This window comes from Girardinichthys multiradiatus, chromosome 4, assembly GCF_021462225.1.
Source record: "Girardinichthys multiradiatus isolate DD_20200921_A chromosome 4, DD_fGirMul_XY1, whole genome shotgun sequence".
NCBI classification, from domain to species: Eukaryota; Metazoa; Chordata; class Actinopteri; order Cyprinodontiformes; family Goodeidae; genus Girardinichthys; species Girardinichthys multiradiatus.
Genome location: NC_061797.1, coordinates 36,451,160 through 36,469,993, shown reverse-complemented (window position 1 = coordinate 36,469,993; position 18,834 = coordinate 36,451,160). Strand labels below are relative to the sequence as shown.

The 18,834-nt window shown below is 39.2% G+C and overlaps 1 protein-coding gene across 2 annotated transcripts in view; it reads left to right on the top strand.

The window, feature by feature from the left end:
* The window catches only part of galnt2 (UDP-N-acetyl-alpha-D-galactosamine:polypeptide N-acetylgalactosaminyltransferase 2), a 78,637-nt gene that overhangs the window by 30,258 nt on the left and 29,545 nt on the right, over nt 1-18,834 (top strand). For both annotated transcript variants that reach the window (XM_047362791.1, XM_047362792.1), the window contains exon 2: nt 8,213-8,300. In XM_047362791.1, the coding sequence (XP_047218747.1) occupies nt 8,213-8,300 (88 nt within the window). The remainder of the gene's footprint in view (nt 1-8,212; nt 8,301-18,834) is intronic.

Sequence of the window (18,834 nt, the reverse complement as noted above, 5' to 3'; positions counted from 1 at the left end):
TAAGTTCTGTGAACACTGACGTTAGCGTGCTTTGTTTAGTAAGAAGTGTCATCTGAGGTTCTGAAGTTAATGATGATGGGGTAATAGCCAAAGAGAACTATTGATTTCTGTAGATTCATCTTAAATTGGCTGAAATGAGGAGTTACGAGACAGAGGGTTGATGGTTGTTGAAATGATCTGTTTTCCACGCTTTGTGATGCAAGGTGGCTCATGATGTTTTTTTACTTGTGGTAAAAAGACATTTCTGAGACGTTTTTGATGTTTATCTGAGCAGACAGACCCGCTAAAAACATCCTCCGTTCAGTTCAAGTGGCAAGGAGAAAAACCCCAGACACATCTTATTTTAAGAACCCTTTTCCCAGGAAAGCTGTGGTTTGATTCTCACTGGGAGACATAGATCTGTGAATGCGCTTTGAGCCTCTGTGAGATTTACCATCTTCTCACTCCTCTGAGAGGGCAGAGTTGGCCTCAGGCTGGATATCGGCAGGCTCAGAGTGGGTCTGGAGACAGTGCTGGATGTCGTCAGGACTTGAACCTCAGTGGAACAGATACAGAACAGGATCAGAAACAGCACTCGGCCTTCGTCGTCAACAGATGGCACATGATAACTTCCCTCTGTGGGCTTAGTTATTATTAACACATATGACACATTAAATTAGGCTCTTAAACTATCATCTTCAGTCAACATTTTGGAGCTAATGGTGATAATGTGAATGTGTTAATGGAGAGTATTTAAAGTGTAAACATTTGCTGGTCGTCATGTACTTTTTAATGTTGGTTATGGGTGCTAAACAAATCATGTCTGTGGAGATTTCAAGCCTTAGAAGTGCTTTAAACTGCTTCAGACTGCAGTTGCATTGCTTTTTCATTAAACCACTTTTGAATAGTTTTCTTTCCAGATGAAAAAAATAGTTTTGCATTTAATGAAGATGACCTACCAACCTTTTGTGCTTGTTTGAATAAAAAAAAATAGAACATCATTAAAAAGTTTTTGTTCCAGTTAATCAGTTCAAAACGTGAAACTTGTGTAGATTTCTTACTCACTGAGTGCTAGATTTCAAGCATTTATGATCATAATAAATTGTTTTTACAATAAAACAATTATTACAGCTAATGAAACCCAAACCATTTAGTTTTCAGAAATTATATAAAACTGACAGAAAAACTGAAAAATTACTTCATGGACATGTTATGTCCTAAACCTGCTAACTTGACTGTTGGCCATTTTCAGCAGTAAGTGACTCTCCACAAGGCTACAAAATGTAATTCTTCAAGAAGTTCACCATTCAGGGTGCTGTATTCAAGCAAATTATTGGAAAGTTAAGTGAATGGAAAAAATGGTTTAAAAAAAAAGAAACAGGGATGACCAAATAATTTACAGGAGTGTGAAGCAAAACCCATTTAGAAGTCTGGGTGAGATTCACAGTGCACTGACTGAAGGACTAAAGGACTAAAATTATTCTCTGGATAGAAGTTTGGTTGTCAAATTTAAAAAATGCAATTCTTATTTTTTCCTCTGTTCAACATTTATATTAACAGTGTACTCAATTGGATACTGATAATTAATTTGCAATCCTGAAAAATAATAGAAATGCAAAAAAAACGTATGTCCAACATTTACTTGGTAGCATTACTGGGCACCTTTGTCCACCTAATTGTTGTTGCGACCTTACAGTTTATCTCCTGCCATGCCCTGTTTGTCTTTTAGTGCTGTTGTGATGGATTTAATCCACAGAGCAAATCCCATCATTGGCACAACTTGTCATTTCAGACATGATTTAATCTGAATTAATCCGATTTATTTGGGTTGAGTGTGAATGTTCAGCAGTCGTATACTGTTAAAACCAAGCCTTTGTATGCACTCTATAAAGAAACCTACCTTTTTTTCTCATAGTCATATATTTTCTTTAAATAAATTCTCATTTTGGTATTTTACAAGTTAAAATACTTTTGGTAATCCTACCGGACCTAAAATAAGAAACGTTTAGTGTGATTTAATGTCACACAGTGAGTAGAAGCTGTCTTTTTATGCAGCGAATGTAACTATCTGGGTTTAATCGTATGCCACATCTCAGAGTGCTGTGTTGACTCGGACCCCACAGCATCATCCTACCACCACCATGTTTGAAGGCACGTCTCATGGCCAGACAGTTCAGTCTTTCACATGTTTGTATGTTTTTTTTGGCAGACTGCAAACGGGACCTCTATTAGCTTTCTTTCAGCAGCAGCTTTCTTCTCACCGCTTTTTGACTCTAAACTGAAGTTGTTTTGAGCTGGGTGTGACGCTGGGCAGCAGGACATGTCCAATTCTCTGGCCTCTGAGTGCTGTGTGCAGGTTCTGTCTCTTGCTGGTGAACTCTTGACTTGTATCTCCGGTAATCTATCAGCGGATGTGATCAGATTAGTGTGGATTATTCTGACTGCTGGAGGCTCAGATAAAACAAGATGACAGATAAACTCGCAGACAGTCTGCTGGTATGTTGAGCACACAGATCCTGTCATTTGCAAATTTAGTTGTTAAAAGAACACACACATATGCCGGATCCTTGCGACCATCTTGTTGTCTTGAAAACTGCTGTGGAAATTCAGCTGAGTACTGTGCTCATCCTTCACTTGGTAAAGGAAAAAAAGGTTTAGGCATTTAATTTGGTTACAGTCAGCCTGAAACGGGAAATATTTCTGACATATGAGTGCATAATAATTAGTAATTTTCCTTCTTTCAATCCTCTGGTTTGAATGGATCTTTTTCCATCAGGCTACATGATTTTTTATTCTTCTTTTTGTGTCAAACCAACACCAAAGCAGAGAGATAAACCAACACCTCAGCGAGACAATAAGAAAAAAAGGAGGAAAATCCTGGCAACCTGAAAGGAGATATGAAAACAATGATCCAAGGCCATAAATGTGCAAAACAGATTAAATAAGAGGCAACTTATTGTTAGAGTTCTTGGCCACAGACGTTAGCACTGGGATTTTTAATATTAGTTTCTAGAGGCTGACTTTAAAAATACTGGGAGGGATTTTTTTTTGAAGTGGTTGCATCTAATTTGTTTTCACTATGGAGCAGATCTGATTTAAATTTTTATTCTTCTGTCTGCATGCCTTTGTATGGTACAAGCAAACCTGAGCAGGCAATGTTTTTATTCTTTACACCAGCTTTCCTATTCAGTTAAAACAAAAATGTTCCAAAATGTATTTTCTTATTTAACCTCTTTGTTAATTCAGTGGCTCTAAAATCATATTTCTACTGGTATTTGTTTTGGCCACAAAATCAAGTAAAAATAGAGCATTAATTTAAGTTTGACCTCAAGGTTTAGTGTCTCTGCAGAAACATACTAAAATAAAAAGATTAGAAGATGGAAACAGATTAGAAGTAGACTAAGCTTCATTGTGAGTGGAGTAGTACCAAATCTGCAGAGAAGGTTCACTGAGATGTTTTTTTAGCTTCTAACAGATCTTCTCTCAGGATTGTCCTATATTAAGCTCCTACCATCTTTCTACTAACTCTGAGTAGCTTCTCTGTCACTGCTGAAGAAAAGAATCCCAACAGCATGACACTGCCACCACCAAATTTCAATGTGTTCAGAGTCACGACCAGTCACAGTTGCGACCAAACATAACGTTTTATATGTGGGATGAAATGCTTTGCCGTGGTCTTATTAGACCAATTCACCTTCTTCTGCATGTCTAAGTAGTTTCCCACCTTTGTTGGTTATTTGATGACAGGTTAGAAAAGGCATCATAGAGTATTACAGGCTATAAGATCAGTATGTAACGGCTGAGGAAAACCTTTTCAATACTTTTCAATAAATAAACAAGTAGACCGGTTTTGAGGTCATGTTTCTTTTTTGATTTTCAGAGGTCAAAAATGATGAGAGATTCAACTTCCCAACTTCTAAGCGAAACGTGACTGCAGCAGGATGCAGGATTTTTTAAATGCTGTTAGATTTTTCTTTCTGATATTTCACGAGTGAGCTGGTTTTCTTCATATCAGATCATCGTGTCAATCAGGCTTGTTGTTTCAGAGGCAGATGAGGTCTGCTCTGTTCATGTGATTCATGTAAAAAATAACTTCTCTGCATCTGCTCCCTGTTTTTGCCCCCTACTGATTGAATCAGTAGTATTTACAGCATCCAGATGTTTTTAAAGTGCTGCATTTTTCCCATGTTTTCTGTGCTGAGCTACGATTCCCAGAAATCTCAGACATGAGCACTGAGCACACATAAAGGATGTTATGCTTTTTATATTTCCTCTCTTTTCTCTGGCTGGATCTTCTTTGGTCAGTTTCATTACGTTAACAGTCTGTACCACTGATCCAGTGATTACAGGACTCTTAACTGCTGCAGCTCGTGAGCCACAGCCACCTCATCCAATTAGGCTTCAGTACTTCAGTCAAACGAGTCGCTGATGATGGCGGGAAGCTCTTAGAGTTGATTGAGGTTTTTAATGTGCAGCGGTTTTGCTTCTGGATTGCGGGTCTGACTCTTAGCGGCTTTAGAGGCAGACTGTACGTCGCAGCAGGAGGAGTAAATAATTAATTTGACGTGGTTGAATGCCATTTAGCTGCGTCACTCTCAGGGTCTCGGTGTTAATGCTCCAGGCTTGTTTTTACACAGTCATCATTTACTGACAATCAACAAGAGCAGAGTTAATGTTATTAGTCACAGCTGGGCTTTTCCTTCTATACGTGGGGAAAAAAGGGCTCCTAATTCATGCTCCTCAACTGATAACTTGCTGCATGGGAGAAAGACATACAGGTTTTTCTCTTTCTCTTTTCCAAGTTAAAGGCGGTAAAGATCTTTCTTGAAAGCTGCATTCCAGAACTGAATTTTCTGTTTAAATCTGCACATTTCTAAATAACTGCTTTGCACTTCGGGGTTTTGCAGTAGCGCAAATATTTTATGAGTCTTGGAGGATGTTTGAATGAGAGGCGTTGTTTCTACAACAAAGGTTTAATTTGCAGTTTGCTGTGTAGTTTGGCTGAGCTGTGGGCTGGGAAACTTCCAGGGATTTAAATAGACAGATCAGCTTTTGGATGGACAAAGGAAAACTTCATCTTAAGAGATTTGTACCCCGGTGCCTTAAAAATAGTTGAACACAGACACAAAATACATTTTCAGGTGGAAGTCAAAAAATTAGAATATCACTAAAAAGGTAATTAATCTCAATTTTATTCAGTTCGCAAAGTCAAAAGCATATATTATATTAATATTATATTTGAGGGGTTTATTTCTGTTCATTTTGAAGAATACGGCTTACAGTTAAACTTGAGTTAATCTGAAATTTAGAATGTTACATTAATCAAATACAGAAGTTTATTTAATACAGACATTTTTTGTCAAACATTTCTATATATTAAACATTTCGAATATTTAAACAAAACACAGAAACAAAAAAAATAGGGGTGGACAGCATACAGTGAAAGGTTTGGCCATACATACTGTTTATAGTTTGTGTTTGATCTTCTAAAAGTCCTGTTTTTGATTGATCTTTTTGTGGTTTTCATTAACTCTAAGCCACAATCATCAAATAATTAGAAATAAATACTTTAAAAAATCAATCTCTGTGTAATAGATCTATGTAATGTATGAAATAAATTATTATTGCACTACTCTCACCAACAACAATATCAGGAGACTTTTTATCATTGGTTTATTATTGTCAGCCATGAAAGTTTCTAGTTTGTCCTGTTTTTCCTTAAAACGGCTGAGCCTGAAGAATAATAACAGCTTTAATTTCCATCCCACGCTGAGCGTTTACCATCTGACTGACTCATCCTTTCCAAACACTCACAGTCATTATGTTTGTGTAAACCTTTAAATGTATGGTTGTTTTGAATTGTGCTTCCAGAGTTGGAAAATATGGTTCTTCAGGACTGAGGTGGCTCAGGCTCTTTCCACAGAACAGGACATTATACTCAGACACAGAATCACAATGCATTTTATTTCTTCAAGTGGCATAGGAAAGGCTTAAAAAGGATTAAACTGAATAAAGAGAAGAAAATAATTTATCTGAGGTGTAAGTAAATACCTGCTGAACACTGCGGTGGCAGCATTTAATCGTCCTCTAGCAGTAAAAAGAAAAAGAATGGATCAATAAGGCATTTGGAAGAGGGTGAAGGTGAAAACGAACTACATAGTTAAAAAAAAAAAAGACAGTTCAACAGGAGTTTTATTAAAGCGAGGGCAGCAGGTTGAACAGGGAATGAATGGTACTAATTGCTCTGTCTCTCTGGTTATTGATCCGCTGGGTTTTAATGTGGATGCAAATATGGATGACTCTGTAATGGTAGACGGTAAAGGAACATGTATGGGTGTCTTGCAATAAAACTCAGTAAGGGATAAGTGAAGCTTAAAAAGTTGTGTGGATTTTTGGTGAAGCAAAAGCGGATTTAATCTGTTTCCATGACTGTTTTAAACCATATATGAGGAGAAACATAACGAATTTACTGACTGAGGGGTAGATGAATGAAGTCATGACAGAATGGGATGATTTATTTTTAATTATAGTCCGGAGTCTGGGGCGCCAAACTCTTTATGCTTGAATGATTCATAGTATAGGGGAGTATTAAATGGCTCCAAAAGAGAAGTTTTCTCCTGAAATTGTCAGAGCTTAAATAAAAATTTGTAAAATACTGATGATCTGTATGAAGAAATATTTCAAGCCAATGAAAAGTCTCCCTGATTGACACATAGGAAAAGAACTGCAGGGTTGGATGGAAACACACTGTTTGAGATTATCTTTTTGTTTTACAAAATCTGAAAAGTGAGCCATGCATTTGCATCCAGCCCCCTTTACTGTGATAACCCCTAATTAAATCCAGTGCAAACAACTGCCTTCTGCCTAGTAATCTCGGTATAAATGCAGAGCTTTTGTGTGAAGGCCTCTGAGATTTTTTAGGGAGCATTAGAGAACAAACGGCATCATGAAGACCAAGAAGCACAGCAGACAGGTCAGGGAGAAGGTTGGGGCCAAGTTTAAAGCAGGGTTAGGTTATCACATTATATCTTAAATGTTACACAAGTAAAGGAACATGAAGCAGTCTTCAATCCAGAAATGGAAATGGTGTGCCAGAACTGTAAACCTATCAAGACACATGGCCATGTATCGACACTAACAGGCCTAGCACGGACAGCGTTAATCAGATGCCACTGGTAACTCTAGGAGAGCTGCAGTGATCCACAGCTCAGGTGGGAGATTATGTTGATAGGACAAGTATTAATCATGGAATCTACAAATCTGGCCTTTATGGAAGACTGGCAAGAAGAAAGCTAGTGTTAACAGAAAGTCATACGATATGCCCTCTGCAACTTGCTACCAGCTATGTAGAGCCAACAGTAAACGTGTGGAAGGAGAGGCCCAAGTCAGATGAGACCAAAATTAAACAAAGCAGCATCCTAAAAACACCATCCCCAGCATGAAACATGGAGGTGGCAGCATCATGCTGTTGGTCAGCTGCTCAGAGTTGATGTGAAGATGGATGGAGCTAATCAATCCTGGAAGAAGACTTGTTAGAAGCTGCAAAAGACTTGGGACTGGGGCAGAGATTCCCCTTCCAGCAGAACTAGAACCATAAACATACATCTGGAGCTACAATGAAATTGTTTAGACCACAGTACATTCAAGTGTCAGAAAGGCCTTGACCTAAATCTCATTGAGAACATGTGGCAACTGAGAGAAATTTTGATTTTTACAGGACCGCTCCGTTTAATCTGAGCTTAAGTTATGTGCACTATTCTTTTGACATTATTCATAGATAATTTTGAAAGCTGTTCATCATTTTCCCTCCACTTGTCAATTATGCACTGCTTTCTGATGGTCTATCACACAAAATCTCAATAAAATACGCGGAAGTTGGAAACAGAATGTCAGAAGGTTGAAGAAGTATGAATATTTTCAGAGACACTGTATTTTTCCTTCAAATTCTGTTTTATCACAAGCTTCTTGGGTCTGTTTAGATTCTCATAAAGAATAGCTAAATGTATATATTTTTCACTTAAAAAATTTTTTTTAAACCAAAACCGTTGCATTATTTGAAAAATCCAAAGGACGTTTGCATATAATCTGCTGCTCTTCATAATTTTTTACTTTACTCTTACAATGATCTGATTTCTGCTAGATGTTGGTGGATCTGGATGCTGCAGTAATATTTTGGCTGATGTGTTTTGAGAAAAGTCTAAGTGGAAATGTCTGTCTTTTCATTTGCTTTCAGGATGAGTGGGGCTCCAGTTACTCGTCGAGCCGAGGCAGATCTCAGCACTCCGATGAAAAGACCCACACCATCGATGCCCTGCCACCAGGTGGGAATCTGCACTTCCTTAAATGAGCTGACCTGGCTCCAATATGCACAAATGTTCTGTAGACAGGCAAAAAAAAAACAAAGCATGAGAAAAATATATCACCTTCTCAAGTCCCTCAGCTTTATTATTTCCATGATGGTTATTAACTTCTAATATTTAAATAATTACATTTCAAGCATCAGTTGAATGTAACAGATTTAGTTTTGTCCAATTGCCATTAATTTTCATTCTGCTCTAGAGTCTGCAATCTGCAGTCTTTTTCTAAACCTTACTTTGATGTTATCCTGGTTCCCATGTTATTATTATATACAAGGCATCTTGATTAACAGCAGATTTTGCTGCATTCGCATGAATCCGACGCGGAGACGAAGATCAGGCTGTAGACTTCCATCTACATTTCTTTTATGCTATTTATTCAAGCAAGGTTCAGTTTAAATGAATGCTGTAGCTTTAGTTAAAATCTCTGAAAGCAGTTTAGCTTGTGCTGTTTCATCTGCAGTCTTGAGAGGTTTTATACCACTTTTCTTTTTTCCACACAAAAAACAAAGGACTCTGTCGCAAATTAAAATGCTGCGTTGGCAGGATACAGTCCAGTAATGGCTTTCACCCTTATGCAACAATTCAAATCTACTAGTCAGAGAAGTCTGGATGGTGCACCATGTTTGTTTTTAATTTCATATCATTTATATATCCGCATGTTTTTCATCTCCAAGATGTTAAACCAACCTAATTGGACTGGGAGTTCCTTGGCATCTGGAATGACTTTAACATTACATTCTTCTATGTTTATTTTCATCTGAAGAATCAAATACGGTTTTCACTATGTCACACCACATGTGTCATAGTATTTCACTGCAGGTTCTCAAAAGCAAAGATATTTTCATTTTGGGGAGGTAGGTTATAGTTCTATTTATTTTTAAGCAACAACAGACTGAAATTGTGACTAACTGTCACCAGCTGTTTGATAAGGCCACCTTTACGAAGGATTAAGAATATCCTGTGGTCTCCAGGTCCTTCACAAAATGGTCAGATGTTCCTGGATAGCATCATATTAGGAAATCCTCATTTCAGTGTGAAGGCAATCATGATGCCGCTACACCCCTAGCACCTGGTGGGTAGGTTTTTCCAACTATTCTACCACATGCTACCCCCATATGTGTCATGCTTGCTCTTGGATGTTTCCTCAAAGTATACTGAATTTTTCTGTCCATAAGAGAGGTTTCTGTGAACAAAATGTCTCAAATCACCATCAGTTTCAGCTTTACTGTGAAGAAGAAAACACCCCCGGTTTTTCAATCAGATTCCATCAGATTCGTTCAAATCTCGGTGAGTGCAGTCAAAACGAATCATGTAGACAAATTTCTAGATCCATTTGTGTGCTTTATTTTACTGATTACTGTGAGATTAGGTTTTTAGGCCTATAGTTGTTGTGTTGGTCAAGCTCTGGCTCTTATGAATCTTATTACTAACCATATGATGTTTCTTCCTCCTGCTTCTATTCCTACATTCTCCTCCTCCCTCATTACTAAATACTGTGCCAGGTCTTCTTGCTAGTGTTGTGACACATGTTTTGCATTCTAGCTAGAGCCTGAATGACTGAGCTTATTTCTGTCTCCCAGCAGCCAGTCTATATGTGCAATTTGGAGGTGTGCGCACTGCACGCTAGCTCTTTTACGATGAGCACTATGCATACCGATCTCTATGTGCATGTAAAGGCGTGGAGAGTATGTGTTGTATATTTCAGCTGATTGTCAAGATTGTTTTGCTCATAGCCAGAGTAGTAGGAACATGCAGTGCACATGGTGGCTGTGCCCCCAACAGCATTGAAATCGTCTACTTGGTTTGCTGGTGCTAGCCGGGAGCAGTCAGGATAAAGCTCTAGCTTTCACATGAGGCCAACTCGACCAATTTATGAAAGAGCATTCCAAGTTGCGGGTTGGGTTATTCAGAGTTATTAGAAAACCTATAAAGTATTGTGTCTCTCCACCCTGACTAGTAAACATTATGTCAGGGCCCTTTAATGTACAGTGGATTTGAGAGAAACAGCTGGAGAACACTGCTGATTGATGATCTCTCATTATCACCTAGGCAGCAGCCTGTGCACATCCCTCTTCATGACTGCGACCGAACACTTTCATCCCACCCAACCGTGGAAATGGGATCCTATTTGGAAGTAAAAATCAGGGAGACTTCACGCTTCAAGTTGTTCGCATATCAAATGTAACAGAAACCTACCTAAAAACTGGAGAGATAAAGAAAGAGAAATGGTGGAGAGTGTGGAGATAGAGGAAGAGGGGGGCTGAAAAATAAGTCTGAAGATTAAAAGATTAAAAGATTTAGAGGTTAAAAATGTAAAGATGGACTGTGTGTCCTAATGTTATTCACAAATGTGTCACTCAGAAAAGCCTAAATGTACTTAAAATTGGATTAATTAAAGGTTAATGTTTGCTTTTTTTAAACATAGATATTTAAGCAAACAACATTTGAATGGTAATGTGCTACAGACATTGAAAAAACTTCAAACATCTCATCCAATAGTCCTCCAGCAGCTTGTTTACCCATCTCTCTGTAGATACCTCCTGACAATCAGTGTCTTACATTATTGTTGAGGAGTTTTGTTCTGTGAAACGTTGCTTTATGAAGGTCTCTGAACCACTCTTTGTCTGACCCGTCACCCAGAGCCTGTTTGCCATGGGAGACTCTACCAGGGGCATTTAAGCCCCGGATAACATAGCCTCTAGGATCAGTCGAGCACTCAAACCCCTCCACCACGTTAAGGTGGCGGTTCAAGGAGGGGGGCGATTCAAGAAGAACTTAGGGTCATGACAGTAAGAACGAGATCCCAGATACAAGCGGCTAAAATTAAATGTCCGGCTGGGCACTCCCTTAGAGATAGGGTGAGGAGCTCGTCCATCTAAGAAGAGCTCGGAGTAGAGCTGCTGCTCCTCCACGTCGTGAGGTGTCAGTTTAGGTGGCTCAGGCATCTGTATTGGACGCCTCCCCCAGGAGGAGCTCCTGGCACATCCCACCGAGAGGAGGCCCAGGGGACGGCCCAGGACACGCTGCAGGGACTATGTCTCTCGGCTGGCCTGGGAATGCCTTGGGAATGCCTGCCCAAGAGGAGCAGGAGGAGGTGTCTCGGGGGAGGGAAGTCTGGGCGTCTTTGCTAAGTTTGCTGTCCCCGTGACCTGGTCCTGGATAAAGCAGAAGACAATGACAACAATGTTGCTTCATTTCAGTGAGGGGGACTTTGATTGGGGCATTTCAACACCTTGATTCTTTTCTTTTTCAGCCATTCTGTTGTAGATTGACATTGTTAATTGTTTTTGTAATGTTTAATGTTTTAAGTGTTTATTAATTTCTCAACTGGTTCAAAGTTTACTCTGTAGTGTTTGGTTATGAAAAAGCATAGCATATATGCATCAATAAATGACTCCAAGGTGCCCAGGTCTTGTGGTTGCAAACAATCCCAAATCATTACTCCTCCTCTACCTTGCTCGACTACTGAGGTACTTTTATGTATCTGCTGTGTCTGGATTTCACAAACATAGTTTTGTACATTCTTCCTAAGGTCTACTCTCTTCAAAGGATTTTGTTCCAGACGTTTTGAGGTTCATTTAGGTGCAGCTTTGCAAGCTGAAGTCATGCAGCCATATTTGTTTTAGATAGACGATGTTTTCTTCTTGCAACCCTTCCAAACAAGCCAGACATTTTCTGTTTTTTGTTTTTTTTCTAACTGTATAGTCGTGACTTTTAACATCTAACGTGCTAACTGTAGAATCTGAAAAGGAGCTCTTGGGTTTTTCTTTCAGATTATATGAGCCTTGTATAATCTGATTCTGGGGTGAATTTGCTGGGACTTCCACTCCCAGGAAGACTATCAGCTGTCCTAAATGTGATTAATAACATTTACTTTAGAATTATGGGCTGCGACAATTGCGTCTCTAAAATCATTGCTGCTTTTATAAAGGTGTGCACGCCTCCTGATAAATATTATGATGTATAATACCTGAAAGCCCTGTTTTTTGTTGTATAGCTGATCCTGGCCCATATGTTAGTGCATGTAAGCCCCTGCTGTGCTATATGAACACAAAAGGGGATGGTGCAGCGGTCTTTTTTTTTTTTTTTTTTCAAACGATGAGTTCATTTATGAAGGGGGAAAAGCTATCTGAACCAACCTGGCCCTATGTGAGGAAGTAATTCCACACTTGTCAAGGCATGAATTAAGTGTGAATATACAAATCTTTGTAGAAAGCTGATTTTAGTTTCACCAGCCACACTACGCTCTGATTCTGGTGAAAATGACATTTTACAAAAAATATCCGGATGATCCCCAAGACTGTTGGAGAAAATATTCAATGGACTTTAACAAAAGTTAAAGTTTTTGACAGGTGTTCATTTTCTGACATCGGGCCTAAAACTAACACTTTATTTCATTTAAAAAGAATAACACAGTACCAACCATCAAACATGGTGGTCGTAGTGTGATGCTGTGGTTCAGGACCTGGACGATTTGCTGTAATTAATAAAATAACAAATGCTGCTCTCTAACAGAAAATCCTGACCGAGAATGTCTGGCCACCAGTCAGTGACCTTTGAAGCTCGATCACTGTAGCACAGTGATCCGAAGCAGGTCAACAGCTCCACCTCTGAATGGCTTAAAGGTGCCATTCATGCTCAAAGACCCTCCCCTTTGGCTGAAGTAAAACAATTTTGCAAAGTAGAGTGAGACAAAATTCCTCTGCAGTGATGTTAAAGTTACCACGAACCCTTGATGGCAGTTATTGCTGCCAAAGTTGGCAAAAACTTCACATAAAGCAATGTTGGTTTGGATAGTGACTTGTAAGGGGGCAATAGTTTTCCCAGCACGGTAAATCCCCAGAATTGTTACCTTTTTATTCAGATGGATTGTCTGGCCTTTAAACTAACAGTACCTATTGTACTATGCACAGGTCATTGTTGGAATAAAACACATCCTTATAAGGCTGCTAATTTTTCTATTTGTCACAAGAGGAGCTGTGTTTTGGTATCTCAGGTGGATGCTTTATGCTGACAGATTGCACAGGAGTCCACCTTGCTGCCTCACCTTTGTTTCTACAAGGGTCCAGAACAAAACACTGGATTTACAGAGGGTCTTTTCAGACTTTTATTGCTTTTATTACTGGAGTTGATGGAGATCAGATTACAACTAGTGTATACAGTTTGACTGCTGACATGTTTTTGGTTAGCCTGAGCTCTATTTCCTGTCATTGCTTTGAATGGTCTGATTGTATTGAAAACAATTGTTATTCCTGTTTTAGTGAGTACATGTTAATACCACCCTTTGAAAACAAAAAGTACTTAAAACTTACATATTTCCCTGTTTTTAAAGTGCAGTTAGCTTGAAATTGCAATGAAAATGAAAACGCATCCTTTTATGTGCGTGCCGATTCAGTGCTTGCATTGTCTGAGCTGGAAAGATGTGCAGAGCACTTTTTAACACGTCTGTTGTCTGTTGCCATTACTTGGAAACACAACAGCATCAACTGACTTTCAGAAACTATTGCAATAGACAACACGCTGTAGGCTGCAGTAGCCTAGAGCAGTGCTGCGAAGAGAGACGTAGGAAAGAAAAACTGTTCAAACAGCTGTGACAACCCAAAGAAGACCCTCTATGCAGATTACAGAGTCTCACATGGATGTTTCTCATACGTCTATGGAAGAGGAAAAATGTCAAATAATTAAACTTTCCTAGTGAGAAAGTGGGCGACTGTTTTTTGATTTATTATTCAAATAAGAGGTTTTCACAAAGACAGAATCTAGTAAATTCTTTACAAAGTGAATTCCTGAACAGGCTTCTGATTAGCTCCAGTAGTACATATAGTAAAACTTTTCCAATTAAGAATGCAGTAGAGCACAATGATATATCGCTATTATACTGTATTTCAAGTGCTGAACATGCATATTCTGGCAATAATATGTTTGGCCTGCTGTATGGACTTTTTATCTGGTCAGTTCAGTAGTAGAGAGGGTTGTTTATTAGTGTCAGCTGTTTTGGTGTTAATGAAATTAACAACAGGTGCTCTAAAGGGGCAACACTGAGATGACCCCAAAAACAGGAATGGTTTTTGCATTTGGAGGCCGCAAACAGTTTTCTTTTTTTTTTTTACTGCTTTTCAGTAGGTTTGCATTTGACCAAGGTCAGTGCCACTACTTGTAGCCTGAGGCGATACCTGGATCCTACAGAGGTTGCAAAGGCAGTCCATCTGCACCAGGATGGTACATCAGTACGTGTCATTGCCCAAAGGCTTGGTGTGTCTCTTAGCACAGTCATAAGAGCATAGAGGACATTCCAGGAGACAGGCATTTACTCTAGGAGAGCTGGACAGGGAGGTTGTAGGTCCTTAACCCATCAGCAGGACTGGTATCTGCTCCTTTGTGCAAGGAGGAACAGGATGAGTACTGCCAGAGCCCCACAAAGTGACCTCCAGTGGGCCACTGGTGTGAATGTCTCTGACCAAACCATTAGAAACAGACTCTGATAAGGGTGGTCTGAGGGCCCGATAGTACTCTAGTAGCCCCTGGGCCCACTGCCCGGCATCGTGGAGCTTGACTGGCATTTGCCAGAGAACTGCCAAAATTGGCAAGTTTGGCACTGGTGCCCTGTTCGTGAAAGGATCTAGCGAAGAGGAAAAAACAGAGCTGGGATAAAGTGTGTTACCCATGATAAGATATCTTTGTTGTATTATACAGCAGTAGCATTGCTATTACACATTTTCCTGATATCATGTCAGTAGATGCTCACAGTGGATACAGATGATGGTGCTCAGGATGCTTAAGGTCACACAGAGTTGGAAGCAGTGTAATGACAGATAAGAAAGATGGAAGTGAAGAAAATAAGAATTTAACAAAACTGATATTGATTATGTAGCAATAATATTGTCAACATGTGATTTCCTAATATGTTAATCTACCTGGCAATGCAATTTATGCTATAAGAATGGCATGATAACTGTTGCACATTTATAATTTTCTCACATCTCGCAATAGTCCTAACAAATTTGACTCCTACATTTGGCTCATTCTTGGTAGTGAAGCATGCATGGCTCATTGAATGACTGCAAGGTTCCCTTGTCCTGTAGCTGCAAATAAAGCACAAATCCCCACACCTTTACCACGGTGCTCGAGAGTTGGTGTGAGATAAATTTACTAAAAGCCTGTGTTGGGTATTCTGCTGTGCATTATGGTCTCACACATCCACTGTTCCTGAAGTCTCTTGGTTCATTGAGGAGCAAATTTGCAAACCAAAGTTTGTAATGTTCTTTTTGGAGAGAAGAGGCTTCGTAATGGCAAGCCATACTTGTTCATTCTTTTTCTGACTGTATTTTAATGATCTTCAACATTTGCCTGAGGTATAGAAAATCAGAAAAATCATTACTAGAGGTTTCCTGTTACAGAAACAGTGCTACATCCTAAAACTGCAGGTAGGAACCAGCATGCTGATTATTGCTGTTTAAATGTCTCTACAGGGATTAATTACTTCTCCTAATAATGTATATCAGCAAGGACATCACCGCCATATGCAACAGCGTCTCCAATTCTGTTGCAGATCATTCCTCTAATTAACATGGCAGACACATGAAAGACCCACTTTCTCTTCCTCAGAGAGTGGTTTGTTCCTTTGTCTGTGGCACACACACTCATCTATGCCAAGAGAGCTTGTAATCTCACATTTCCAAATGCTTCCCACAAATATCGAGCAGCTAAACTATACTAATGGGTTGTATTAATATGTTTTTGTGTGTCAATAAATAATGTTAAATTGTGAAATTAAATGTGACAACTCTATTTGCCGCACAGTGATCTCTGTAATCTGGTCAGACTGCACCTGAATACACAATAAAGATGTGTGTTCTTGAAAATAAACCAAAATTTCTTTCCAAAAATGTTATTTAAAGCCATAGAAATTGTGCCCTGGCCCAAAACATACCTTTGTTTTTTTTGGGGGGGTTTTGTTTTTTGACTCACAGCTTTTTATGATGCATGTTCTTTTTATGAAGTATGGAGCTCAACCACAGTGTTCTCGCTCGGTCACCTGAATCCTGCCCAGCACATCCATCCATGCATACATGCAGCATAAATTCCCCGTCAGCCTCTCTGAGCGCTGTGTTGTAGCCTTGTCAAGCAGCAGCTGGAAGCAGTGATCTCTCACTGCTGCCACGCTTGAAGGAGTCTTGCATCAGGCGAGCTGCTGCCTACATTTCTTATTCCCACTGAAGTATTACCACCATTCAAAAAAGAAACACATTTTCAGGCTTTGTGACAGTCTTTGGCAGTTTGTTTGCTTAACAATATTTCACTACTAAATCAGTCTGACATGTTTTTTTTCTTCAGCTTTTCAACATCTGTTTTAGTGTCATGAATATAAAAAAAATTATCTGTTGCATTGATGAGCCACATTAAGCCGTATTAAATTGTCAAACTTTTATAATCCTCTCTGAAGGATAGATCTTTGGATCCCCATTGGTTAGTTAGTTGTCAGTTTATTTCAAACACGTAAAAGAACAAAAACAAATCAAACAATGACCCAATAAAATTAAGCAATACTGATTTGAATTACATATTTGATAAGGAGTGAGAAGAAGTAGAAACTTATTTAATCCTACTCTGTCTAATACCCACCAATAATGATATGAGAGACAGTTATTTTAAAATTTCTTCTATTGATTTTCTGACTCTTTGCTTCTCAGTCTTAATACTCTGTGCAGTGTATTTTTTCATTTTACATGCATTTTGTAGACATTTATGATCCAAAGATGATCAATATACAGGTCCTTCTCAAAATATTAGCATATTGTGATAAAGTTCATTATTTTCCATAATGTCATGATGAAAATTTAACATTCATATATTTTAGATTCATTGCACACTAACTGAAATATTTCAGGTCTTTTATTGTCTTAATACGGATGATTTTGGCATACAGCTCATGAAAACCCAAAATTCCTATCTCACAAAATTAGCATATCATTAAAAGGTTCTCTAAACGAGCTATGAACCTAATCATCTGAATCAACGAGTTAACTCTAAACACCTGCAAAAGATTCCTGAGGCCTTTAAAACTCCCAGCCTGGTTCATCACTCAAAACCCCAATCATGGGTAAGACTGCCGACCTGACTGCTGTCCAGAAGGCCACTATTGACACCCTCAAGCAAGAGGGTAAGACACAGAAAAAAATTTCTGAACGAATAGGCTGTTCCCAGAGTGCTGTATCAAGGCACCTCAGTGGGAAGTCTGTGGGAAGGAAAAAGTGTGGCAGAAAACGCTGCACAACGAGAAGAGGTGACCGGACCCTGAGGAAGATTGTGGAGAAGGGCCGATTCCAGACCTTGGGGGACCTGCGGAAGCAGTGGACTGAGTCTGGAGTAGAAACATCCAGAGCCACCGTGCACAGGCGTGTGCAGGAAATGGGCTACAGGTGCCGCATTCCCCAGGTCAAGCCACTTTTGAACCAGAAACAGCGGCAGAAGCGCCTGACCCGGGCTACAGAGAAGCGGCACTGGACTGTTGCTCAGTGGTCCAAAGCAAATTCTGCATGTCATTCGGAAATCAAGGTGCCAGAGTCTGGAGGAAGACTGGGAGAAGGAAATGCCAAAATGCCAGAAGTCCAGTGTCAAGTACCCACAGTCAGTGATGGTCTGGGGTGCCGTGTCAGCTGCTGGTGTTGGTCCACTGTGTTTTATCAAGGGCAGGGTCAATGCAGCTAGCTATCAGGAGATTTTGGAGCACTTCATGCTTCCATCTGCTGAAAAGCTTTATGGAGATGAAGATTTCATTTTTCAGCACGACCTGGCACCTGCTCACAGTGCCAAAACCACTGGTAAATGGTTTACTGACCATGGTATCACTGTGCTCAATTGGCCTGCCAACTCTCCTGACCTGAACCCCATAGAGAATCTGTGGGATATTGTGAAGAGAACGTTGAGAGACTCAAGACCCAACACTCTGGATGAGCTAAAGGCCTCTATCAAAGCATCCTGGGCCTCCATAAGACCTCAGCAGTGCCACAGGCTGATTGCCTCCATGCCACGCTGCATTGAAGCAGTCATTTCTGCAAAAGGATTCCTGACCAAGTATTGAGTGCATAACTGTACATGATTATTTGAAGGTTGACGTTTTTTGTATTAAAAACACTTTTCTTTTATTGGTCGGATGAAATATGCTAATTTTGTGAGATAGGAATTTTGGGTTTTCATGAGCTGTATGCCAAAATCATCCGTATTAAGACACTAAAAGACCTGAAATATTTCAGTTAGTGTGCAATGAATCTAAAATATATTAATGTTAAATTTTCATCACAATATGCTAATATTTTGAGAAGGACCTGTACTCAATTTCTTATTGATTTATCTTATAGGGCTGTTTTTATCATATAATCTTCTAAATATTTCTTATTCTAAATTTATCATATGCAATGTTTGTTATTTATATTGTATATAACATCCCAGTTTTGTGCCGATAGTTCATTTTAAAATGCATTTAATTAGTTTTTTT